A 27915-nucleotide genomic window follows, 5' to 3' on the forward strand; every position below is an offset into this window, starting at 1 on the left:
CTATAGTTTTCAGTACTTCTAAGAATTTGTCTCATTTACAAATGAAAAACCTAGAAGGGGAAAGAATATACCTACAGATACTCTGAATATGATTCTTAGATCACCAATATCATTTGGAGCTTTTCAGAAATGCAGAATTTCTGGTTCCTTTCCCCTCTGTTCCCTCAGACCTAGTGAATGAAAACCTGCATCTTAAAAAGATCCCCAAGTGATTTATAAACTCATTAAAATTTGAGAAGCACTTGCTTAAGATCATGAGAAGAGTCGTGACTTAGAGATGGGATTAAGGTCATGTGATTATTAATTTGAGACTGGTGGTTTGTTTTTCTTGGTCATCTTGAGTCAGGATTAACTAACAAACTATAGAGGTTTTACATTATGCAAATGTCCTAATTTCCTGTATTAGGAATTAGACCCTCCCCATCCTAAATAACATTCTAATCATATATATATATATATATATTTATAATCAATATTCTAAAAATATAACAACTGATACAGTATATTGAATTTATATTCTTTATTCTTAGGAGAAAATGCTGAGAAGCTCTTACAGTTCAAGCGTTGGTTCTGGTCAATAGTAGAGAAAATGAGCATGACAGAACGACAGGATCTTGTAAGTTCCACAGAATTTGTAGATTGCTATCTGTTCTAGGAATAGAGTAGTTTAATTGTGATATGCATTATTAAACCTATGATTTTAACATTATATATTAACTTAGAAGCACAAATAGAAAATATAAACCTTGATCAAAGTGAAAAGTCTGCCATAAAGTCAGTAAAGTCTGTGTCCAACCTCAAGTATATCTATAACCAAATCAGCCTATTCATTAATCCAGTAGACTTTCTTATAGAAATTTGAGAGACATTTCTTACCCAGAAAACCCCAGAGATCCTTTATACTCATATTAATCATGGTTCCCTTTGACATTTACCCCATCGGACCAGCCTTTGTTCTCAGTAAGCTAAACTATACTACTCACGGAATGTAGAAAAATGATCCCATTTCTAGACATATCCCCCGATTTTATTTGAGAGGAGAAAATGATTACTTGTGCAGAAAGCACAAAACTTGCAGTTTCCCATTTACCTTCAATTCAGGCAGTAACTTATTTTGAGGAGGGGAGAGTCCTATAGTGTGTTTAGTACTCCTTAACTTTTACATGGGCATACTGCCCCCTCCAAAAAGTCTTCCAGTATTTCTCCACTAATATTTCAGGTTGTTCAGCAGCCCTAGCTGTCATCTTGACTTTGCCATCCTGGTAATTACCACTTAGGTTGTTCCATATGTAGATTCTGTATAATTGGTTCCATATAATTCCATATAATTTGACTTTCCCAATCTTGCAGATCCTAAGTTCCTGCCATTGCTAATACCTTATCTGTCCCTACTGCTTTCATGAGCATCTGAAGAGCTTGTTAGGGTTGTATCACCTATAGTCAGTCTTTGGATTTGGGTACCTTGTTTCCCTAAGACAAGCACCGTATCTGTGTATAATACCTACCAAAAACAGAAATAGAAATGATTGGCTATCTGGTATGAATTCTAAGTATCTATTTTTATCTATTCCCTAGTTTTAATTTTCTGCTGTTTTTAAACCAGTATATCCTCTGTGTAGTCAGAGTTAAATCTTAACTGCAATTTCTGTTTTCACTTTAATTTGTGAGCTTCACTCTTCAAACTCATTTCTAAAATCTGTGCTTAGGGCTTAAGCAGTATATCAAGGTGTCTTTTCCTTCTCCTCTTCTCTTTCCCTCTTGTGGGAAGGTCATCTTTCAAATATTGTTGGTTTTATTCTGATATGAGGGGAAGGGCTTAAGGATATAACAGGGTTTCCCAAACCATTCTCCCTTGAATTATTAGTCCAGCAAATTATAGGGTTTCTAGGGTTAATTGGATTTCTCATAAAACTATGCTTTAAGAAATAGCAAATTAGTTTGTTAGGGTATATTTTTCTGTTTAGTTGTGTACTATAAAATGCATTAGATTTAAGAAGTTTTACCTTAAGAGGTAGGCACTGTCCTACTATCACTAAAGAATGGTATTTATGTATATATGTGTGGGTTAATGAGCAATGGTATGTATTAATAAAAAATACATACAAAGATATGGGAAAGCATATCTTTGGTTATTATATTTAAGTAAAAAGTGCAAGTTAATATTTACCTTATTTATGTACACAAAATAGATGCATAGTAAAAACGTTTATAGCTTATTGCATGGATTTTAATGTATAGTTGATGTTCCCCAACACTTAATTACTGTTATAAAATTATTCTGTATCAAATGTAACGCTGAAAATAGTGGGTTATTTTACTAGTAGATAAAATGCAAAATAATTTTTTTGATAACCTGTGTGAATTTTGGACCTTTTTTTGGAGTTAGTGTACATTATTTCCCCTAAGAGATAATCCATGGATTTTAGCCATTGGAAAGGCCTTAGAGAAATTGGTTCGACAGTCTCATGTTACAGATAAGAAATTGAGGCTGTGAAACATAGTTACTTTTCTACATATCTGACATTGTTTTCTGACCCTGAACCTTTTCTTTTCACAAGGAATAAATTTAAACCCGGTTCACAATAATACCCTTTTGTAGGATTTATACAAGATTGGGGCTCTGTGGATGAATAGACGGTTGAATGTTAATCTGTTAAAAGCCCAAATTGTAATTATTATTTTCCTGTTTAGGTTTACTTTTGGACCTCAAGCCCCTCATTACCAGCCAGCGAAGAAGGATTTCAGCCCATGCCCTCAATCACAATAAGACCACCAGATGACCAACATCTTCCCACTGCAAACACTTGCATTTCTCGACTTTATGTCCCACTCTATTCCTCTAAACAGATTCTTAAACAGAAATTGTTACTTGCCATTAAGACCAAGAATTTTGGTTTTGTGTAGAATATAAAAAGTGTGTATTGCTGTGTAATATTACTAGCTAATTTTGTAGATTTTTTCCATTTGTCTATAAAAGTTTATGGAAGTTAATGCTGTCACACCCCCTGGAGGTACCTTAAAGAGATTAAATGCAAACATTCCTTGCTGAGTTTGTAGCATAAAGGCCTGAGGAGCACTAGCAACATTTGACTATAGTGGTTTGCTAGTCAACAACTTCTGGGTCTAACCCCAGCCAAAGATGACAGCAGAACAACATAATTTACACTGTGATTTATCTTTTTGCTGAGGGGAAAAAAATGTAAAATGTTCTGAAAATTCACTGCTGCCTTTGTGGAAAGTGTTTCAGCAAAGGTTCTTGTATAGAGGGAATAGGGAATTTCAAAATAAAAAATTAAGTATGTTCTGTGTTTTCATTTTAACTTTTTTATGGTGTTTAATTTGTGGTTGGCTGCAATTGTGTATCATGTATATGGAACTTGTAAAAAGTTCTGGACATTCAGATCTTAGAGATGAAATCACCTACAAAAACCACTTTTATTCCGGTTTATTTTGGCTACATTGAGCTCTAGGATATTAAATGATATCACTAATATTCTGCATGTGATTGTTCATTTGAGTGAGGGCACTTTTGTACATATGATGGGGCCAATGCACAATAGTTTATCACAATCAACTTTTTTTTCTTTGTATCCCTATTTCAATAAGCAGTCAGTCAGGAGGTTACTGCACTTCAGTTCTAAACTAGACATTTGTACTAAGGTATTTCAGTTATGTAAACTCAGCCTGGGCACTTTCTGATAACTGTAAAATGTTTTATAAGATCATGATTATTGAAGATACATTTTGGAAAATTTTAATGTTCGTGAGCAGCTTAACTACTTTTGTATCTAGCCTTTTTTAAGTACCTTGTTACATTTACTTTTTTAAATAAAGAAATTACAGAAGAAATGTCAAGTAATATTGAAGAAACAATAGTTTTTATTTATGTAGTTGTACATTTTAAACTAAGGGCAATACACCGACATGGTTATGTGCATAAAAATTTTTTGATTTAAAGAACTAAAAGTTTATATATATGGACTTTGAGAAACAGAAGAAAATCAGTCCACATTTTACAGTTAGCAGAGAATCCTGAATGGCACTGGCCAGGCCACCTTTTCTTTTTACAAATGGGGGAAGTGAAGTGGGACCCTTACTTGGCATAGGAAGTTAACTAAGTGACAGGTTCTTTTTTGATGGCCCATTAATTATGTAGCCTAGGACCAATATCTAAATTCTTGTGGTTTTAGCAGCTTTATTCAATTGCATAATAAGGAATACTGTTTTCTTCGCAAAATCTTCAATAAAGTGACAAACTAGTCGCTTTACATACTGAAAATAGGAAACTCTCCGGAATCTCTCCTACCTTTCAGTTCTTCATAGGATTCCTGGCCTTCAGGATGTTTTTCATGTTCAAAGGCACTACACTTTTATTATATAACTTCCTTCAGAAGACTGAACCACATGATCTTCTCAGCCCTGCTGACATAATATTAAAAACAAATGATAGTGAAACGCATTGTATTACTTAAAACTTACACAACATGCTGTATTAGATTTGTGTAAATTAACCAAAGGTTATTTTACAATGTGAGACATTGGTTTTTATTATGTCTAAATGCTATTTCTAAATAAATGAAATAGTAATTAGATTAAGAGCTGATTATCATTGATGTGTCTGAAAGATAAAATTTATATATCACCTGTATGCACATTATGGGATTGATAAAATATAAAATGAGAACAAATGATTAGGACATTTGAAACCCTAATTGTGAACTTATTTTTAATAGTTACTGAGAGAATGAAATATTTAAAATAATGCAAAACCTCTTAAGTCTTCCTAAATCAAGATTTTGGTTAAAATGCTTTTAGGAATATTAAAAGCAGAGCAAGGTGTTTAATTTTTTTTTTTTTTTTTAAGCATAAAATGGTTCTAAATGTAAAATAAAGTCATATAAAATAAAGTTCTCTTTTGGTCTTGTTTAGTGATTAAATCCAATAGAATTGGAAACAAATTTAGTAAGAGAAGACCAAGAATGAACTTTACTGAGGGTTTTCAAAGTTTTGCTGCTTTTACTCTTTTCCTAAATCATCTGAGTGTCAAGACTCGTGTAATTAATGGCCTACTGAGGCAGGCTCAAGAGGGTTTTTGAAGAGTTATGGTTTCACTATTTGGTACTTGCCCACAAATATTTCTCCTAAGATACTGTGTTTAAAGGTAGTCAGCAATTTGTAAGTCTGAAGTCAAACAGCTATCTTCCCTTGCCATTCTCGTGCAACTGTATGCATGATTCTCTTGTGGAGCTTGTTAATGCAAACATCAATGACATTCTGATCCAGTAAATCTTGAGGACAGAAATCTTTACTCTTAAACAGCATTCCAGGTGATCTGAAACACTACCTTAAGAGTATTACTTTTTATTTACAAATATAAACTACCCTGTTGGTAAGCTCCCTAGAACCAAACCTTTCCTACTTAATAACCTATGAAAAAGTACTTCTGATAATCACCTAGTCCTGAATTATATTTTCCCTCCTAATAAAAGATTGGTTGGAAGTGCCTTCGATAAACTGCCTGAATAGTGACTGGAAATATTTTTAATGTTTACATTAACAGGCATGGACAGATTAAATCTCTACATCACCTGGTTAATGTAGAAATGTACTTAAAATGTGACTTTATTCATGTCAAGATACATTAAGTAGAAGGAAAGTTATGTTACCTCTCTTAAAAATACTACTGGATTGTTAGGACTGCAACCTGAAGTTTCTCTTAATTACCTACTTTTGTTAGTACTTATGTGCCAGGCACTTTGTCGAATGCTTTACTTGTGTTATATCTCATTTTATCCTATGAGGTAGGGGCTATTACCATCCTCTCTGGGAACTAGATACAGGTTAAACAACTTGCTCAAGGTTACACAGCTAATAAGTGAATTGGGGCACATCTCCAGGCATTCTGGAGCTTGCATTTCTAAATACAAGGCTATAGTATTTTTTTATGTGTAGCAGGTATGATTATAAGTGAGTTGGTCTTTAAAGGTTCTGATCACCCAATTCTAATATCTGGGTGGAGGAAGGCTGTGTTTTTACCCCACACTACCAAGCAATGCTCTGGCATCAGCCGGGTGTCCTACAATTCAACTTGATTCTGACACTATCTGGAAATAATACCAGCTTCCACAAGTAAAGACTCAATGCCACAAGACCACCTTCCACTTCAGAGGCCAGTTGCAAACCCAGGTTGTTGCCTGTATATCTGACTGACCAGTTATACATCAGAGGTCTCCATGACTCCCTCCTTGGGTTTAATTTACTAGAGTGGCTCACAGAACTCAGAGAAACGCTAGATCACCAGTTCATAAAAGGATGTAACTCAGGAACCGCCAGACAAGATATGTGCATGGGGTGACGCATGCAGAAAGGGCAGGAATCTTCCATGCCTGTTCCAAGCATACCACTCTCCCCTGCAACTCCACGTGTTCACTGACCTGGAAGCTCTCCAAATCCTGTCCTTGGGTTTTTATGGAGGCTTCATTACATAGGCTTGATTAAATCATTGGCTATTGGTGACTGATTATGCCTCCAGCCCCTCTCCCCTCCCTGGAGATGGGGCAGTGGGAATGGGCTTTAAGTTCCAACCCTCTTGTCAGCTGGAGTCCGTTGACAATCAGCCCCCACCCTTTGGTGCACTCCAAAAGTCACCGCAACAACAAAAGACACCTTTATCACTTTAATCACTTAGGAAATTTCAAGGGTTTTAGAAGGTCTGTGTCAGAAACAAGAAAGACTAAATATATATTTATTATAAATCATATCGCAGTCTACCCCCTGGTCTTTGAACACAAATCTGTTACAGCAAAGGAATCAAACAAAGGTTGAAAGAAAATGGCACATTACTAGAATCCATCATCATATCGTAAGAAAATGTCTCCCAGGGTGAGGCCACTCAGGTTTGCAGGCTCCTGCAAACATCCTTGGATGATGTTAGGTTCCCAAAACAGGAAGGGGATCAGTGATATATGGCTTCACTAGGCATTTGGTATAATCCAGCCAAGGGACTACTATACTATCTCTTGCTCTGAGTCTCTTTCAAGGCATTCATGTAATACTGGATTTCCCTAATAACATAACTCATTTATTCATTCTTTTACCCACAGCTACTATTTTTCCTTCTCTCCATTATACCCAAACTTTTCCACCTCTGGAAAGGACGTTAGGTTCGGCCACTGTGCTTGTCTAGATTGCAGACAGCAATACTAGCCTAGCAAGTCCCTATCACTTCTATTTAGACAAGGTAAGGTTACATGCTCCATATAGGCATCCCTTTAATAAGCTCGGTTTCACTGCCCTCCTGCCTGACCATATGACCAGGCCATTGGGCACTGCCCATGAGTCATTAAAAACCCAAACATAAGGGCTTTTACCACAATTCAATTCTTTCATCACTGCTAGGGAAATAGCATGCAATTCAGCACACCAGGCTGATTGATCTGTTTTTATCATCTTTGATCAGAGTGGTGGCTTTCCAAACAATATGTTGTCCATTCATTATGGAATTGCTGTCCACAGAGCAAGCAGTGCGTTGTTGGTCAGTTGAGATCTGTTTATAGGGACTGTCTGAGCAGCTCCTCATGCAGTTCCAGAGTCAGTCCTAGAGGAAAAGAGGCTCCCTGCACATGATTTTCTCCTTGCATTCCTCAAGGAGCACAATCCTGTATAAACCATTTCTATTTTATTATGGAATGTTTCTGACACTGCCATCCGCATTAAAGTGTTTCTTGGATATCATCGAAGACGTGAGTATTTTAAGTTTCAAGATCATGTTACACTCTTCAGTCACAGGAATAGCTTCAATAAATAACAGAGCAAGGTAGTAACTGCCCCTCAAATGGAAGTTCTCTCCACAGTCCCAGTAGTTGTCGATCTGAGGTGAACACAGGCTCTTGCCATAATCCCCACTCCACATAGGGCTACCACACAGAAAATGTGTCCCAAATTTGTACCAGCACTCCAGCTTCCATTCCATGTGGGGTAAGACAATCTTACTGATTCCCACTTAGCATGACCAACGTTGCTTGAAGGGTGGATTTACATGCCTTCTGTTTTACAGTACTAGGTGGGGGAAAACATTCATCCCCAAAATACGATCAGGTAATAATAGAGATGCAACCTTTTCATATAAAGCCTGTTCAAACGCATCAATTCTCCTACTAACTTTTACTGTAATTCCAACAACTCTTATATAACTGTAGCCTCCATTAGGGCTTCATCAACAGATGTTGGTTTTACAATACTAGGTAGGGGAAGTGTGAAGGAGAGACTGTTCCATGACGTGACCGCTGCCAGACCCGCAAGATGGACCTGAGCCAGAAGAGAGCGACTGCTTACCTACCCTGCCTCCCACTGTGTGCTGGTTCTTAGAACAGGCTGCTGTCCTGAGCCTGGTAAAGCATGAGATTTCCTCTACCTGGTAGCATTTATGTACGACTGCCTGTGACTATCCCCACCCCCACCCACACACACACTTTTTACCCTATATAATTCTTTGGCATCTGCCAAGTGGGTACAGAGATCCATTTCGTCTTGCAGCCACCCAAGACATGCCTCATGTAATTTTCCCTTAATAAACTCTATTAATTAGCAGACTGGAGTGGCCAGCCTGTTTCTTCAGTCTTTCCTTTCCCTCTACTATGTGCTAGAGTTAGAGTTTCAGTCGGGGTGCTTTTCCCTGGGTCTGCATGTAGGAATAGGAAGTGTTCCCCAGCCAAACATAATATCCATTCTCATAATACATCAAGGTAAAGGAGATACAACTTCTTTACATAATACCTGCTTAAATATTTCAACTTTCATAATCCTATCAAATATTACATTTTTATATTCTTTCAATCTAATTGTAAGAAAGGCCAGGGTTTCACCAGTGGGTTTTGGTACCACGGTTCAAGGGACCACCTATATCAAGGAGCCCTGTAAACTCTTCACCGCTTGACCATTTTACCCACTCTTACACAAAAGGCTTTGGATGCCCAGTGAGGGGTTGAGCCAAAGGCCTGTGGCCCTTTTTTCAGTCTTTAACTTCATTAATATGCCTAACCACTGCACCCGGCAATTGATGGTCACGTTTCTCATAGTCATCTACCTTCCAGCTACCTTCCAGCTTTTTAAATTTCTCTAAAGGGAGGAAGAGTGGACTTTTGGGGGCCCTTTATTGTAGGGGGACTAATAGGGGTCTCTTTGGCCTGCCCAACCTTAGGTAGTCCTGTATTAAAATCTTTGTTTTAACCCCATCAATGTCCATTTTATTCATCTTATGTCTTAAGACCATTTGAAGATTTCAAAGGAACCCATCAGCAAAATGAAAAGTCAACCTACTGAATGGGAGAATTGCAAATCATATACCTGACAAGGGGTCAATGTCCAAAATATATAAAGAACTCATACAATTCAATTACAAACAAACAATCCAACATAAGGCCACTAATCCCATTCTGAATGCTCCATTCTCATGAGCTAATCATGTCCCAAAGGCCCTACCTCCTAATATCACCTTGGGTATTACATTTTCAACCTATGAATTTTGAAGGACACAAACATTCAAACTATAGCAGAAGGAGAATTAGACTCCACCTTTTGACGGGAGGAGTATCAAGGTTCTGGAACAGCATGTGAGACCAGAAATATTATTGCGGCTACTTTTGTAAAATATAATATGTCTCAAACGCTATGTGAAAATGTAGAAGCCTCTTATTCCCAAAGATCTTTCAGTTACACATTTAACTTTTTACATTTGATCTCCCTACTAGCTTTAAACATCTTGAGGAAACCAATACATACTGCCTGGCTGCTATGCACAAGGCACTGTTATAAGCATTGTAATGTGTATTTCTTATATTACTCAAGATGTATTTCTTATATTATTCAATTCTGCTATAAAAATGGAAAGACACTAAGTATGGGAGCAGATAGCTTATAAGACATAAGGATAGTCATAAGATGGGTTAAATATAAATAATAAGTTACTACTTGTGAGGCATGTCAAAGATAGAATGGAAAACATCCATGTTGAACAGATAAAAATAATGGAACAAATGAGAGTATCACGGATAGAAAAGGCTGGAAGGACCAAGTAAATGTTAAATATTTATAAGGTAAGGATCATGTCACTACCAGACTGACAAGTATATTATTCCTAAATAAGCCACCAATTGGTGACATCCATTCTGGTCCCACATGTGCTCTTCCCAAGAAAAACAGGTTAAACTCACAGTTGCTCAGCAGGCTAATTTATGACAAGGGACAGCTATGACCAGGCCTGTATCTCTCCAAAAGAACAAATGTATGTTGGCTCCACCACGTGCTCATCCTCAACTCTAGTCTTCATAACTACCCCACCAGTCAGGAAGGCTGATGTAGCAAAGACAGGTTATACGAACACTGAGTAACATTAAGATTTGGATAATGTGGTCCTTCTATTCCCTCCTCTCCCCACGCTCTATCTTAAATGTGTTAGCTACCCCATCTCTTTCTCCTTGATGGATGTTTTAAATTAATTTAATAAACCACGAAATTCGAGTGGCTCAGTTTTATCTGAGCCTTTCTGTTCCATGACCTCTAGGGTGGCCTGAATAGCACTGTACTTGGAAGCTACTGTTGTAATCTCCCACTCCAATATGTGCTTTACAAGTAATATATTATCAAATTTACGCAACAATCTTAAGAGGAAGCAATTGTTATTTTTATCCTACAGATGAAGAAACATAGTCTCAGAGCAGCTAAGTAACTTGTCCAAGGTAGCACATCTAATAAACAGGGGAGCTAGCATTCATGCTCATGATGACATGGCTCCACGTTCTTTTTCACTAAGTTCATTCATTTTTATATCTTTGCCAAATATGACACCTGACATATAGTAGACATATTGTTCAATGACTTTAACTAAATGATGGAATCTTGGTTCTTAGTTTGCCATGTAGCCTAGGAAAAAGTATCTAACTTCTTTAAGACTCAGCTTCCTCATAGAATTTAACTTATTATGAAAAAATTTTACTCCACACTTGACCCCTAGGAGTTGCCTAAGAAAGGATAACTCACCCCCGACTCAGGGCAGGTTTTAGAAAGAGCTTTTGGTCATTTTTAAAGCTGAATTTTCCGTTTTATTTACCACACTTTACAGAGCCATCCACAAAACAGGTGCATGTTGTTCAAGGTTCAGTATTTCAGTTTTAAGCTTTTTAAACAAATCTTTCACCTCATTTTTGTTAGGCTAAACTATTTGTTTTTCTTTCTGTTGTAGTTATTTTTAGGTAGTTCCCCTGAGACAGGTATTAGTAATTCAATCAAATTATTGTGATCATCAGTATCCACTGCCTACTGCCATTACAGGGGAGGATTTCCTCTCCACTTTAACTTTTGGCCTTGATAAGAGCATTTAGCTGGGAGACTGTGCAGTCGACTACTTTCTAGCTGGATAACCTTCGTGGGCTTCTTCATCTGTAACAAGAAGGTCATTGCGATCGCTACCCCACAGAGATGTCCTGATAAACTTTAAATGACAGTTCACATGAAGTGCGTAGGATGGCGCCTGACACTTTGTAAGAGCTCAATAAATATGCCTAAAAAGCTTAGTTTGTTGAAACCATTTCACAGAGCTTTCAAAGTATTTTCCAGAATTGAGTTACTTCTCCCCTTGTCCTCACTTCTAAACCTCATCCACCCCATGCACCCGCACCCTTTGCCCTCAACCACTTCCTTTCCGGCGCTTAAATTCAAAACAAGGCAGCTTTTCCTCCTTAGTAATTTGTTAAATGGTGCGGCTTTTCTCTGTCAACGAGAGCGTGGCTTTTCCCTACCACCACTTCGCCCGATGGAGCTTTCTCCTTTATCTCCTTCTGTGCGTAGTCCTAGCGCCACCTGGCAGTGTCTCGGGACAGGCCGAGTTAGCGCGACATACCGTGTTTCTGAGGCACGGCGGGAGCTGCTGGGGAATCGCGACCTGGAGAGATGACCTGGCCTGGCCGGCACATCCCGTACGAAGGGAGCAAGCCCGAGCCGCTGACGCCGGCGGGGCCGAACGCCGCGGGCGGCTCATCCCAGGCCGCAGGCAAGGCCGGGCGGGCTCCCGGCGCGCCCTCGGGGGGCGGGGCGGAGGGGCGGGGCCCTGAGGCCGAGGAGGCGGGGCCTGCAGGCGCGGGGCGTGACCCTCAGCAGGCGGGATCGGCGCCGGAGCAGTGAAGCGGGGCGGGGCCGGCCGGAGAGGGAGAGGTCTCTGCAGCCGGGGGCGGGGCGGACTCAGCAGCTCTGCGGGCCACCTGAGTCCTGTTCTAGTTGGATCTGGCCTGCGGCCCTCGGTTCCCTCAGCTCTCGTAGCTCTGGCGGAGTCTGAGCGATGGGCGACCTGGAAAGGCCGGAAGCGGCCTGGCCGGAGCAGGATGAGGTAAACGTTGCTGCCGCTTTCTCTCCGGTCCCACAGTCATGCCTGACCTCTGCATTGTAGGTTGCGTCGGGGACCTGCAAGGTGCGGGACCGCTATAGGAAATCTTACCCACTGCCGTCAGAAACCTGGTGCAGGCCCGGCCTTGAGCCCTCGCCATAGCCTGGTTTCGTCTTTGCAAGCGCTGAGGCGCTGTCCCCGGGGAGGGATGAGGAGGGAGCCGGGATTACGCTCCACTGCTTTGCCCCGAGGCCAGCTTGAGGCTTCAGGCCGGAGCGAGGCGCACCCCCTCTTTTACTCTCCTCCCATTCTTTCCTGTTCTGGAGTTCAGGCCGGGGAAACTGAGGCAAAGAACGAGGATTGGTGGATCTGCTGGAGAAATGCATGCCATCTCTGGGATATTTAAAGGAATTTGAGGACGCCCGTGGAACTCGACACAGGGGGATGAGGTGGCGATGATAGGCAGAAAGAAGACCGGAAATCATCATAATAATGAAAATAATCAGTTCAAGGGGCCAGTTTTGCTCAGACCAGGCTACTTAACTAGTTTTGAATCTTTGTGGTGTCACTTTCTTCATTTACACAATGGAAGTGATACTCCCCTCAGAAGATTAAGTAAAATGCTTTATGTAAAGTACTACGGAAGTTGTGGGTGCTTAATAAAACCTAAGTTAGCATGTTTATCCTCTCTGCTTTTATTTTAATAAAAATACGTAATAACAGTAAATGAACCGGGATTTATTAGACTATAGTGTTGTAGGGTAGCTCACATTGTTGTTCTATAATTTTCATACCCTGTTATTTTGTAAATACTTCTAAACCATTGTGTTTCTCTCGAACTGGTTGCTCTGTGTGATACCTGATTTAAGAGTTTCAACTCTCAGAGACTTACGCTTAGCCCTGCATTTCTTTAGAAAGTTGTGGATTCCAGATTTGGGATTTTATTTTATTTTGATTTTGTAAACATTTAGTAACCAACAAATTGTAAATATCCCTCAAGTTCTTCCCCTTTGAAACAAATACATTTAGTACTAATTTCACTACTAGAATGGGACAACTCAGATTTATCCTTTTGTGCTAATGGTTCCAGCAGTCATTCAGACTTAAGGACTGGAAGTTAATTTTTATTTATTATCTCTGTCTCAGTGATAGAGACCCACAAAGACAGAGGCAGAAGTTTAGATCCAGAATGAATTTTAGTAAGGATCTGTTCTAAGTTTTTAACCTGAGGTGCAAGGATGCCTTAATTACCTTGTGTCTCTAAATATGTCATGCATCATAGGCCACCTGCATCAGAATCACCAGGAGTACTTTGTGAAAAAATGTAAATTACTGGGCCTGTCCTCCATACATAGTCAAAATGTTTTGGGATGGGGACTGAATTTTCAACAAGCACTTCATGGTCATCCTGTACACATATTTTAAGAACATTGCCTTAAAGTGTTTATAGATAGGCTTGGAGGGGGTTGATGAGTCTCTTGAAGTTTGTAGATTTTGTATGTGTAAATGTGAATCTCCTGAGAAAGAGCCCATAGTGTTGATTATTTTCTCAAAGTTAACTGTGATTAATCTAATTGATAGTCCCTATTTTAAAGGTAAGAAAGTTCAGGCCTGAAAAGATTAAATGACATGCCCAGGACCACATAACTCGGGAGCAGAGTGAGGTTTGTTTGTTTGTTTATTTAATTTTTTAGGCCTCACAGATTGCAAGGACCTTGTCATTTTACAATCCCTTATTTTTTTATTCTTTACACCTACAGCACCTGGTCTTTCTAGGTGGTCTCCCATCCAAGTACTAACCAAGCCTGACCTTGCTTAGCTTCCAAGATCAGACGGGATCGGGCTTGTTCAGGGTAGCATGGCTGTAGACAGAGTGAGGTTTAAAATCAAGTTCTGGGTCGTGGGCCAGTATTCCATCTGTTTTGCCAGATTTGGTAGGAATAGAAAAATGAAAAATTATACCATACCTACAAAGAGTATATGACTGTGACAGCATCCAAATGTTCTTCACCTGAGGACTGGAAGACAGGTAAAGGCAAATGGAAATGGTAGAGTTGGGGGGTGGATGGAAACGTTACCAAACTTGGAAAACCAGGTTCTTGAGTCTCAGTGTTACAGAAATGAACACTGAACTCAGAATAAATTTGTGCATGTGGTGAGGGTGGGAGTGAAGGAGAGAGAGAAAGAGACAGACGGAGACTTGTGCACAAGGGAGCGTAATGGAAAAAGAAATGCTCCCCGAAGGCTTTTTCTGATGAGGTTATATAAGCCATCAAAAAGTGGGAAGGAGTTCAAATATAAAGATGTGATTCTTGGTCCTGTGATGTCTGACACGTAGTCAAAGGTTTCAAGGTGGCCAGAAGATGTTTTTTCCATTATTAAAAGGCCCTGCATAAGTCCTGCAAAACAAAGGCTTACGCAAACATGTCGGTTAGCCTTTGTAGTTTAAATGACCAGTCCTAAAATGCAGACTTCAGATATTATCGATTTCTTCCTCAGAGGCTGTGGGCGCTGAGTTATACCTTAACTGGAACGTCAGCAAGGAGAGAAGGGGTCAGACTACGTTAAAAATGAAGTCCCGGTTTTAGATGAGATAGAGTTCTTTCTTTTAGGTATTTTATACTAGCATAGAAGGGAGAAACCTTGTAGAAGGCCAGCAAAACATCAGGGCATGGTGAATGCTAGTTGGGGAATCTTGACTTAGATGGCTGCCCTAGCATGTCCAGGCACCTCTTGGGCCCAGGCGTCCAGACACTGAGGCAGGCAGAAACTAGAGGCACCATACTGGAAGAGACAGTGGAATGTTGCGTATGGGAAACTTTATTTCAGATTTTCGTTACTTCGCACCTCTGCAGCTACACCAAATTAAGTTTCTCTACTTCCAATTTTACCTACTGTCCAATCCTGTTTACCACTGACAAATTAATCCATCATTAAACAAGCCTCCATGTTATTACTCCCTTGAAATAAGAACTCCCCAAAGAGTCTCTCAGTTCCCACCTAAAATTGCCTAGTTCCTCAGACTGGCAAAGACCCATTTAAACATCTTTTTCATGCTAACCGCCACATCTTAATTCAGGTTGTCTTTTCCACCTCTGAAATTGACACGTAGTTGCTACCAAAATCTAGGTTTTTTTTCTTTTCTAATTCATCCTACACACAGACGTCTGATTAATCTTCCTAATGCCATGTCAATTCCTGTTAAGAAACTCTCCATGACTATCCATAGGAATGACTTTCAGACTGTACCCCACATTGAATGCCAGCACCCAGGGGTTGGGGAGCAGTGGGGAGAATTAGAGTGTGAGCCTCCAAGCCTCCAAGCCCCCCAGATGTTTGAAAATCTTTGGCCTACAAAATTTTAACCTCTTAGCCTGATTGACAGTCAGAGTGTGGTTCAATTAAGGGATTCTCCCCTGTCTCATCTGTGGACTCTTTGGTTTAGCCAAATCAGATCACTTCTGCCTTTACTTGACACTCATTTCAGTCATTTTTAATCCCAGCTGGTTCCTCTTCTTCCATCTGCCCTTTGTCAAGGCTTTTTCCTTAGCTGTGCTGCTGATCTATATGTTTTCCCTGGAAAATCACATCCATCCCTTTGGTGACTGCTAATGGGATCTTTATTCCATTAGGGAGGGAGTAGAGATCATTCTTCTGCCATAGTGTGATATTTTCAGCTATCTACTGGATATCTTGAAATTGAACCCATTATCTTTTTTACTGACCAAATTGACTTTTTAAAGACTTTTGTGTTTGGAACTTTTTATTGTTATTGTGGCTTGCAGCGGTGGGGAGAGTTCATTCATATTAAGCTTTTGTTAAACATCTAATGAGAGAAGCAAGAGTTTTTGTCTGATTTATTCAGTTATTCTCAGGTGCCGAGCACTTTCTGTGCATCTTAAAAAAGTTTTATTTTGTGTTTCTACTGCTGACATCCCATGTCAGGCAAGAAATGGGTAGGGCAATAATTGCTCTCTGCACCTCCAATTTCTCTCCTAATCTAACCACATTTCTACAAAAGTGATCTTAAAACACAGATCTGATTATGTTTTTTACCTGTTTAAAAACTTTCAATGGCTTCTAATAGTCTACATGATAGAGGCGAGATGCTCCGAACTTTTTAAAAAATCAATGTATTAATATCCATTTAATACGCAAAATAGGCACCTTAACCTCAGATCAGGCTTAGAGATGGAATACAGATTTTAAAATCTGAAAGTTAATTTTTTAAATTTGTTTTGTTTCATTTTATCAAAATTATGACACAGGTAAAAGAGAAAGTGTCAAAACAGCTGTATCAAATGGCTATAGGAAATTAGCTGTGGAAAAATTCATAAATATTTTAATTCAAGGGCCTCCCATGGCTTCAACATCTGGGCCTGTTTTCCAGACAAAATCATAAACGCGACTCTGATAAAATCCACTTTTGTCTATTTTATTAGTATAAGTTTTTAAAGGGTATATTGCATTATTTATAAAATAAATTAATGGAATTATGAGGCTATTTTAATGAACCCGTTGTTTTGAGTTGGAGTGTAGATGATAGATGAAGATTTATATCAAACTTAGCAATTTCTTTCATATTTTTCAGAGGATCTCTTAATGAATTTACAACTAGCCAATTCTGTGGCTTTATCAACCCATAGGCTGTAGAATGCATTTAGGCTGCTCTCTGATGCACTCACATAATTCTGTTCCCACTGGTTGAGTTATACCGTACCAGGATCAGTTGTCTTTATTTCCAGTCCTATTTATATCAACTATACCTGTAATTATTTTAACTTAATTAATTATTATGTAAACTAGTAATACATGAGTATGAAAAGAAAGTTATTTCAATGAAACTTAATTGAAAGCTTTGAAAACTCAATTAAGATGAGTCTTTAAAAACAAATTTTGTAGAATTAGGTGTAAGCAAAGAAAAAGATTGGAGACAATCATAAAAGAGATAAGGATTCTACATTCAGATTGTTCTGTGTTAAGTCTGTTAAAACTAGAAAGCGTAGGTGATGCATTATAGTGTGTTTATATTACAGAGATTTGGGACTCCAGTAAATGAGCAAAATTAACAATAACAAAATGCTTTGGCTTTAAGGCAGAAGATTAGTAAATAAATGTAAATTATATGTTTTAAGTTAAATCTATTAGTTTATAATTTTCTTATGATTTCTTACTTTAGTCAGTTTTCAACTACCAGTTTGGATCACTTCAATTAAGAGTGCTTCTACAGTATTATTGTTACTATTAGTATTATTGTCTTTTCCTTTTTGTTTTTTTTTTTTAATCTTGGTTTACTTTTGAAAAATAGGTACAAATGATTACAGTTTTTTTAACTGCCTGTCTTTAAGTCTCATGGTATTCGTAAGTTAAGCAGAGATCGCTAGAGAAACTTTCATCTGAGGCCATCTAAAAAAAGAAAACAACCTGGAAACACACAAGTTCATGCATTGGTGGTTTCCTCTCTGTATAGTATAAAACATTTGTTATTTTTATTACTATTTTAAAAGGTTAAAAACATTAAAAACTGAAGTTTTAACCTAATATTTGTGACATTAGAGGGACCACAGAGTTCTTCAGACACATTTGGAAAAATCATTGAGAAGTGTTCTCTGCCTTCTTTCTGAGTTCATCTCTTTCCATTGTCCCCCACGTACCATGAACTCCAGACTTAGAAAGTTTCTCCAGTTCTTTAAAAATGTCACATGCTATTATGCCTTTTTTTACATTGTTTTCTCTCCTAAAATATGGGTCCCTAGCCCAGGTCCACAGAGGATACCCTGGAGAGTCTAGTGCTTTGAGATTGAAAACCCTTCTGACATTGTGTTAAAATATGTGTGGATTTTTCTAAGCATCATGAAAGTAAGCAATATGTCATATCAGTTCAATTCAAAGGTTTATGTTGGTGAAGCCTCTTCTCTTCACATTACAAAGTCTTTCATACTATCCTACTAATCCAGCTTCTATATTGTCAGGATGGAACAGGAAGAATATATGTACAAATGTGATTATCATTCTAACTTAAAGGCATAAGTCTTGAGCAGTTTTCACAGATCTGATGTTGATCTATTATTTGTCAGCATATAAAAACTCCATTCAGGGCCAGGGTTCTTAGTGCCAAGGGTTACTGCTTATGATGTCCTGCCCAAATTTCAGTATGCCCCACATGGCAAATATAGCGAAGATAGAAAATTCAAGCTCTGAATATGTACCTGTACGCTGGTGACAAAGTATAGTTAAAAAAAAAAGAAAAATGCAGAATTGTATCAAAATGCTACATATGATGATGCACAATCTAGAAGAACTGAAGAACAATATGATATCGATTGACTGTAAAACTCACCTTTTCAGTTGGGCTTTAAATTGAAATATTTCACTTTTTAAGCCTTTCCAGGGGTTACCTAATTATTTCATGAATAAAAATTCTCTGAGAGCAGTCATAGAAGGTATTGATTGGTCAAATAATTAACCACTATAATAGTTTTTTTATTAGTTCTTTGAATATAAGGAAAATCTTTAAAAGGCCAACCAGAAACATTTCAGCAGTCAATAATAGCATAATAATTTAAAAAGTGCACAGCACTTGAGTGTGCAAAGTATTTATATTTATATTAGCTCCTCTGATCTTTCTAACATTCCTTGAAATAAGTGTGACAAATAGTATCTTTAATTTACAGATGATGATGCTTAGATTAAATTACCTGAAAACATGAACATACTGTACACTTATTGTAAACAGACATAATTTTGTACTGTAACAAACAGTTTGGAATAAAATATAGCCATTTGGTTCTCCTCAAGTTCTGCTGTAGAGATGGCAATTTCAAAATGCTGATTTTCAATCTTTTTTATTGTCTCATCATTCTACCTGTGAAACATATGCTCATCAACAACATACTTCATGATATCATTACAGATAGTGATTTTAACCTGGTAAAAGAGAAGACTAATACATTTGAGAAAGTATTACCCTGTAGATTTTGAAACTTGTGCCAGTTAAAAATCACTGCTTTAAACCTTATCAGTTTGGCTGTTTTTCACCAGCTTTCAAGTCATATGTTGGTTCTTTCAACTTTATTTACAAAGAAATTATTTTTCCTACTTTTCCCTAGAATCAAATTTGGTGGCTCCTCCCTTAGTCACTGGTTACATCACTACCATTTGTTAAATTAACTTGACTTAGCAGGAGATAGTAATATATACTCTCTTTAGCCTTAGTTCATTTCACTGTTTTGAATTCTGGATTTTAGATATAGGCTAGCCCTACTATAGCTGCTATCCATACATACAGAGACATACTTAAGGCAGGGCTTTGAGTGCAGACGTATTTCAGTTCTAATCTTATTTCTACCACTTACTGTGGAATCTTGGGTATGTTATTTACATCCTTCAAGACCTACTTTCCCCATCTGTAAAATGGAAATAGTGTTGTTATTTTTTGGAGTTGTTCTACTGATTATGTGGAATAATGTATATAAAGCATCTTTGTGGTGATCGCTTAAAAGCCTGTTCAGTGCCAGACCCAGAGGACCTGCTCCCATGTATGCCTCCTGTTCTAGCGCCTAACTTCAGTGTCTCAGTGTCTTATGGTTCTTTTAAGACTGCAAGCCCTCAATGACAACACAAGAAAACAATAACAACTTTCATTTTAAAAACTCGCTTTAATATTTTTGGAATGAGTAGTGACTAAGTGCCAGGTACTATGCTAGGTCGTAGGGATTCCATAAGAGTAAAGTCGATTTTACTCTCAAGAAGGTAGTCTAGAGACTACAGACAAATATCAGGGAATTAAGTTGCAGTGAGTGATGTACTATGTTAGGGACCTAATCCAGGCTTTTGGGGTAATGAGGGTGGAGGGAAAAGTGGAGGCATTCAGAGAAGGCTTAATTTGAGTGGTCATTAGGTTATTTCAGTGATGTATTATAGTCTTATGTTTAATTTAAAAATCCCAAATGTATCCAGTAATCTGAGCACAGGATAAAGAGAAATTAGCTGCGCATTCACTTAGTTAATGCTTATTGATGCTATGTTTGACAGAGTACTCTGGGAACATTGCAATAAATAAAAACTGGTTTCTATACTCCAGGGTCCAAGAGCTCTATTGGGGAGGCTCACACCTTTAAAATAAGTAGTTACAAAATAAAGACAGTCTTTGCTACAATGACAATGTGTGTGAAGTGTACAAACCCCACCTGTATTTGTGTAGTCCTGTGCTTTGATCGAGGGCCTTTCATCTTGCCTTAGCCTCATCCGCGTTAGCACACCTGATTCAGAGGTATGAGGATTGGTGGAGGCAATGGTAAGGATGCAGGAATATAAGGGATGGGCCTGGCAGGGCCTGGCTCAGGAGAGAGAAAGACAGTTTGGGTTAGGAGTCCAGAATTGAAATGTATCCCAATCATCTTGCTTTATATATTTTAACCTATTTGTATATACTTTATATATGCTCATTCTCACACACACACACATAACTCTTCTGATACTCTTCCTGACTATTAAAAAAACACATGGTGCCGTCCCCCATTAGAGTGCCATCATATTTCCAAGTACTATGTAAGCAGGTCTGTGTTTCTCACTTTATTTCACAAAGCTTTGAGACAGGCCACAGTGAGACTACATGCAGTAATGTTAACATTTAATAGCAATAAACAAAGTGCTATGTGGTAAGCTTCAGACGAATAAATCTGATAGATTGTTGGTAAGGAGTTTTTAGATAAGTATTATAATTCAATTGAGATTAGAAAACATTAAAATAAAAAAATAGCTTTTAACAGTAGCTTATTTGTGCCAGCATTCTATCTCTGAGAGAGGAACTGAAGAGACTTTTTGTTCACAAACTTAGAAATTTGCCCATGGTGACATTTATGGGCCTAGTTTTGTACTTATCCTCAAAGTAGCATTAATGACAATTTTGTTCAATGCTTATTATTCACAAGGCTCTGCTTAAAACACTTTTAATCATCAAAATTAATTTGATAATTACCTATGAGGTAAGTATTATTTTCCTAATGAGGAAACTGAGGCTCAGAGAAGTTAAACAACTTGCTGTGATCACATAACTAACCAAACACTATTAACCAGCTACCAGATAGCAGTAAGGATTCAGTGCAAGCAGATGGGCTCTCAAACCTATGTCATTTCTCTAACTCCCCTGGATGTATATTTAGATATGAATAAAAAGGAAAAGTCTCCACAAATGGGTGTTTGTACTTTATTTTTCAAAGAGATTATCTTCAGATACCAACGAAAATGAAGAGCCACTCCTAAGAAAGAGTTCTCGCCGATTTGTCATCTTTCCAATCCAGTACCCCGATATTTGGAAAATGTATAAACAGGCACAGGCATCCTTCTGGACGGCAGAAGAGGTAAGTGGCATCACTTTTATCAGTAATCATGTTCCATAGTGCAGTGTTCACATCTTCTGTTACAGGATATTGAAACATTTTAACATATATTGTAAGATACATTGGATAAGATCAGTTCTACAAGATATTTGAAATTACTGGGATTAAATACAGTGTTTGCCAGTGTTTGGAGTTTAGATTACTGTCTATAAACATGTTTCCTGCTGCAAAAATGACATCTCAGTCTGCCAGATTTTTACTTCCAATATATTTTAGGACATTTTCTATTTTTAAACAGACTTTTGGCTTGCTATGGCCAAATGAAACTAGTCTTTACTTTTGGTCAGCAGTAGAATTGCAGCTATAGCAAAAAAAAAAAAAAAAATGAAAGTGAAAGCCTTAGGGCCCTGCTTGCAATTGTGAAACTTATCTGATTATACAGAAAGAGCTGTCACTCGAAGAGTTTGACTGTCCAGGCATTGCGCTCACTTCTGAGCTGCCAGTTGGATTTCACAGTGCTCCTCCTGCTTTGGCCCTGCCCTCAGCCACATCAAACCTGGCATAGCTGCCCCAGCAGACAGGACAGCTGTAGAAAGCTTTCTTTTAGTGTGGCATTTTCCACCTAGGAAATGAGTTGAACAAATTAGAAGACATTTGCTGGTTTGGTAAGGACAATTGGTCAGCATTTGGTTGCTCTGTAGTCTTAACAGAACATACAAATATCCATTGTCTTCATCTTTAAAAAAATTTCTTTTTTAAATTTTGGATAGAGTAATTGCGCTTATTACCTTTTCCAGTTCTAGCTTTCAAGAGCATTTTGGTGGCTAGGCACTATTTCAGGTACTAAAGATAGAATAGAAAACCTGCAAATGTCTTGCTCTAATATGCCTTACATTTTAGGAAGGATATATGAACAGCACATTAAATAAAATATGAACACCACAAACAACAACATTTTAAAGTTAAAAAAAAGAAAACTTGAAAATGTTTGTATCAATGTAGAAGCTCAATTATAAAATGTAGGCTCCTGCAATTTTGAATACTCTAAAAATCACAGACTAACAGGTTAATTTGAACAGAAAATATGCTAACAGTTCTTAAAAGACAAGTAAATTTGTAAGGAAAATAATTATATATCTACTTCTGTATATATTTATGTACTTTTAGCTTTAACTCTACTTTGGCTGTTGAGAAACTAAAATGACTAGGAGGTGGTGAAAATGAGTAAAAAATGTGGAATGTATCTAAATTAGGCACAGAAATGACTACAACTCAATGTAAACCCGTGGAAGCTGTACTTTTTAAAAATTATTATTTTTATTATTATTATTCTTTTTATTATTATTTTTATTATTATTATTTTTTATTTTTCAATTACAGTTGACATTAAATATTATTTTATATTAGTTCCAGGTATACAGCATAGTGGTTAGACATATGATTTACAGAGTGATCCCTCTTATAAGTCTGGTACCCACCTGGCACTATTCACACTTATTACAATGTTATTAACTATATTCCCTATGGTGTACTTGACATCCCTGTGACTATTTTGTAACTACAAATTTGTACTTAATTCCTTCACCTTTTTACACCTGGTCTCCTAACTCCCCTCCCATCTGGTAACCATCAGTTTGTTCTATGTATGAGTCTGTTTCTGTTTTGTTTGTATGTTTATTTTGAAATCATATGGTATTTGTCTTTCCCTGTCTGACATTTTACTTAGCATAATACCCTTTAGTTCCATTCATGTTATTGCAAATGGTAAGATTTCATTCTTTTTTTATGGCAATGTAATATTCTATTGTATGTATGTACCATATCTTCTTTATCCAATCATCTATTGATGGGCACTTAGGTTGCTTTCATATCTTGGCTACTGTGAATTTTGTAAATATTGTAAATACAACAATGAACATAGGGATGCATATATCCTTTTGAATTAGTGTTTTGGATTTCTTTGGATAAAGTGGAGTTGCCGGGTCATAATGTATTTTTAATTTTTTGAGGATCCTCCATACTGTTTTCCGTAGTGGCTGCACCAATTTGCAATCTTGCTAACAATGCATGCACATCCTCGCAAACACTGGTTGTCAATTTATTGATGATAGTCATTTTGACAGGTGTGAAGTGATAGTTCATTGTGGATTTAATTTACATTTCTCTGATGATTAGTGATGGTAAACATCTTTTCATATGTCTGTTGATCATCTTCATGTCCTCTTCGGGAAGTGTCTATTCAGGTCCCCTGCTCGTTTATTAATTGGTTTGTTTGTTTGTTTGTTTGTTGGTGTTGAGTTGTATGAGTTCTTTATAAATTTTGGATATTAACCCCTTATTGGATGAATCACTGGCAAATATCTTCTCCCAATCTGTAGGTTGTCTTTTCATTTTGTTGGTGGTTTTCTTTGCCATGCAAAAACTTTAGTTCGATGTAGTCCCATTTGTTTATTTTTTCTTTTGTTTCCCTTGACTGGGAAGATATATCAGAAAAAAATGTTACTAAGAACAGTGTCAAGAGTTTGCTGCTGCTTCTAGGAGTTTTATGGTTTCGGGTCTTAACATTTAAGTCTTTAATCTATTTTGAGTTTATTCTTTCATATGGTATAAGAAAGTGGTCTGGCTTCTTTTCTTTTCTTTTTTTTCCATATATCTGTCCAGTTTTCCTAACACCATTTGCTGAATAGACTTTGTTTACTCCATTGTATATTCTTGCCTCCTTTGTCATATATTAATTGACCATCTAGGTGTGGGTTTATTTCTGGGCTCTCTATTCTGTTCCATTAATCTATGTGTCTGTTTTTGTGCCAGTACCATGCTGTTTTGATTACATTAGGCTTGTAGTATAGTTTGATATCAGGTACTATGATCCCTCCAACTTTATTCTTCTTTCTCAAGATTGCTTTGGCTGTTTGGGGTCTTTTGAGGGTCCATATAAATTTTAGGATTATTCTTCCTAGTTCTGTGAAAAATGCCATTAGTATTTTGATAGGGATTGCATTAAATCCAAGCTGGCTTTGAGTAGTATAAACATTTTTAACAAAAATGTTAACATGTTAACACTTCCTATCCATGAGCTATTATTTTACAAAGAATAGGGGACATTTGCATTAGAAATTTAAAGCACCAATTTTTAAAGCTTCTATTACTAATTTTACCCACTTACCCAACTTTGTTTTATTGTATTGTTATATATCATTAACATCTTTATTATATTTAACATATAGAACAAAACAAAACAAAGCAAAACCCCAGCATTTTCGAATTGGGTCACAATGCTTGGCACACCTGACTGTCCCTAAATGTCTGTGGTTTTTAGAAAAAAAAAGTTTTAGATATAGTTAAAAGAACAAATGGAATATACAGGTGGCATTTTCATTCATCATGTTAAAAAGGTACTTGGGTTTCTTGAAATTCATTTGAAAATTATATGCATCTTTTAGCAAATGTAATATATATAATGACTAAGAAACTCATTTTTGAAAGTTAAAATATGTAGGTTGATGTATATTTTGTAGGCAGCTTATAGGAAGATTCAAATAAATATTTTGAAAGGAAGTCAAACACATTTAGTTCCACATATTTTTCGTTTAAAAAAATTACGTAAGTTATAATTTAATCAAATTTAGCCATCATTGTTTTATCAGTGGTTTAGCTTTATTTCTAAAGATCACTGATCATCAGAGACCTTGATTCAGAAGACAAGGTTTGGTTTTTTTTTTTTAAAAAGCTACCCTAGAAATTCCAATAACCGGTAGTTTGGAATCAATATTTAGATGGTGAATTTGAGAATTTACTCAAATAAGATAAAGCTGAACAGAAAGGTTTACATTTTGGGAATGGAAAATGACCAATGTAGTATAAATAAAATTTATAAGCCCTTTTTGAAGCTGAGTGTTTGAGGAGATAAGTTTAATATTTAAGATTGAGAATATTATAAAGTTAAAATTTATTATCAGGAGTATAATACATAAAAACCAAAATGATGTCCTTTAGCTAAACCTGAGTTGAGCTCAAAATAAAATAGGACCTGATATGTCACCTGCCTATTTTAAAAAATGTGTACAAATATGTCCCCCTTCCTGGCCCATTGTATCCCCAACATTTAGCATACTGTGACATGTAGTAGGTGCTCAGTAAACATGTAAAGACTAAAGTAATGGGAAAAAGAATTTTAGAAAAGAACACAAATGATTAAAAAGATGAAACAGTCCTTTATGGAATGGTCGAAGAGATTAGGACTTTGTAGAATAACCGAAAGGACAAAGGACAATGACGTGTTTCAAACTTTTATGAGGTTTCTATGAAATATACTTAGGAGATCTTCCTGAGATGAAATGGTATCTACAAAGTACACATTTTTTTGAATTGTAGATTTTTCCAAATCTAGAATATATCTCTCTATTAATTCCAAGGACTAGTTCTAATAAACATTTTCAAAAATATTTATATTCTCAGAGGAAGTAATACCTATAAATTGCTTTAAAAACTAGGTTGTTACCTACGTGACATTACTTCTGGGTAATTACTTCTGGGTAGATTAGCCTGCAGTAAAATAGCAGCTATAACTGCTTAACATGTGCCTAATTATCTGTCTTAACTCTATAGTGTTATTATATAATTTGTTATGTGTTATATAAAATGGTAAGGCAGTGGCCACTGAAAGTCATTAGTTTATTCATCTCAGCTCTTTCTTGACCAGTTTCTAGTCTCTCTCCAGCCTTTTGCCCCTTCCTTCATTTGTTCCAGTGCCACTAGATTATGTTTTTCCCCCTGCTTTATTGATATAATTGACATAGAACATTGTGTAAGTTTAAGGTGTACAACAGTGATTTGATACATATACAAATATATACATACGTGTGTGTGTGTATATATATATATATGTACATATTTCACAAAAAATGATTGCCACCATAGTGTTAGCTAATACCTGTATCCTGACATATAATTACCATTTCTTTCTTGTGGTGAAACTAGATTATGTTAATTTTAATATTTTGAAACTACATTCTGCCAGCTTCTCAATTAGCCAGAAGATAGATTCCTTTATAATGTTTTAAAAATTTTTTTTATTATTATGTTCTCTGCAATCATCTTAGTTCAGGCTGCTATAATGATACCTAGACTAGATGGCTTACCACCAACAGAAATTTTTTCTTATAGTTCTGGAGGCCGAGAATTCTAAGATCAAGGCACATGGCAGATATGCTGCCTGGTGAGGGCCCTCTTCCTGGTTTATAGACAGCTGTCTTCTTTTTGTGTCCTCACATGGCAGAAAGCTAGCAGAGCTCTCAGGTCTTTTTCATAAGGGCACTAATCACATTAACAAGGACTCCACTCTCATGACCTAATCACTTCCCAAAGGCTCCACCTCCAAACACGGTCACATTGGGAATTAGCTTTCAACATATGAATTTTGGGAGGACACAAACATTCAGTCTATAGTAGTAAGTCAACATTTTTTCCTTTTTCACATTTTACTGCTAAGGAGATGTCACCTCTTTAACTTTGATATGAAAGTCAGTTTTCCAGACATTTTGAGAAGAATTTAACTTCAAGTTAAAAGTTTTGAAAATCTTTTCATTTCAGGTTGACTTATCAAAGGATCTCCCTCACTGGAACAAGCTTAAATCAGATGAGAAGTATTTTATCTCTCACATCTTAGCCTTTTTTGCAGCCAGTGATGGAATTGTGAATGAAAATTTGGTAAGATTTTTGTTTTATTTTACTTTTGTCCCCATTCAGCAGTTAACTGATGGTAATAGCAATAAGATAATTAGACTGAGCCTAAAAAATGATGTCTAGGAAATGAACTAGATGAAACTTTTCTCTTGACTATGTTTTTTCTGATGACGTGTCCGAGGAAAGGATACATTTCTGTTATTTGACTAGCAAAAGATCATTAAATCAAGCATATTGTACCAATCAAAACTACTTAAAATCCATAAACATGAGTTTAATTTTTACCCTTAGAATATGAATCCTAATAGAGATCCTGCACCTTAATAACCCTTCTGGAGCTCTGTAAGAGAATGCTGGATTCTGGCTCCTCATTTTTAAACTTGTATTATGGTTGGCCAGGAGGCATACTTTCTTGTTAAAGAGAATCAAAAGATGTGAGCTTTCGTCTAGAACTAGGAGCTTCAAGAAATCTACTGTCAGAAAAAAAAAATGACTTAAGGTCAATTCTACAGT

General features: G+C 37.0%; 2 protein-coding genes and 1 pseudogene across 10 annotated transcripts in view; 2 read left to right on the top strand and 1 right to left on the bottom strand.

Annotated features, from left to right (window-relative positions):
- Positions 1-3493, top strand: part of UBR5 (ubiquitin protein ligase E3 component n-recognin 5) — a 136364-nt gene extending 132871 nt beyond the window's left edge. For 7 of the 9 annotated variants that reach the window (XM_039853684.1, XM_039853677.1, XM_039853681.1 and 4 more), the window contains 2 exons: positions 531-616; positions 2692-3493. In XM_039853684.1, the coding sequence (XP_039709618.1) occupies positions 531-616; positions 2692-2904 (299 nt within the window). In that variant the 3' untranslated portion in view covers positions 2905-3493. The remainder of the gene's footprint in view (positions 1-530; positions 617-2691) is intronic. The other 2 variants (XM_039853680.1, XM_039853686.1) reach the window with 1 other exon arrangement.
- Positions 3494-12204: 8711 nt separating this feature from the next.
- RRM2B (ribonucleotide reductase regulatory TP53 inducible subunit M2B) overlaps positions 12205-27915 on the top strand; it is a 31015-nt gene continuing 15304 nt past the window's right edge. Inside the window, exons 1-3 of the mRNA XM_039853563.1 lie at positions 12205-12379; positions 21598-21738; positions 27310-27426. Of these exons, the coding sequence (XP_039709497.1) occupies positions 12332-12379; positions 21598-21738; positions 27310-27426 (306 nt within the window). The 5' untranslated portion in view covers positions 12205-12331. The remainder of the gene's footprint in view (positions 12380-21597; positions 21739-27309; positions 27427-27915) is intronic.
- Positions 14128-14246, bottom strand: LOC120595732 (uncharacterized; annotated as a pseudogene).

The sequence above is a fragment of the Pteropus medius genome, unplaced genomic scaffold (genome assembly GCF_902729225.1).
Source record: "Pteropus medius unplaced genomic scaffold, Ma_sr-lr_union100, whole genome shotgun sequence".
Taxonomy (NCBI): Eukaryota; Metazoa; Chordata; class Mammalia; order Chiroptera; family Pteropodidae; genus Pteropus; species Pteropus medius.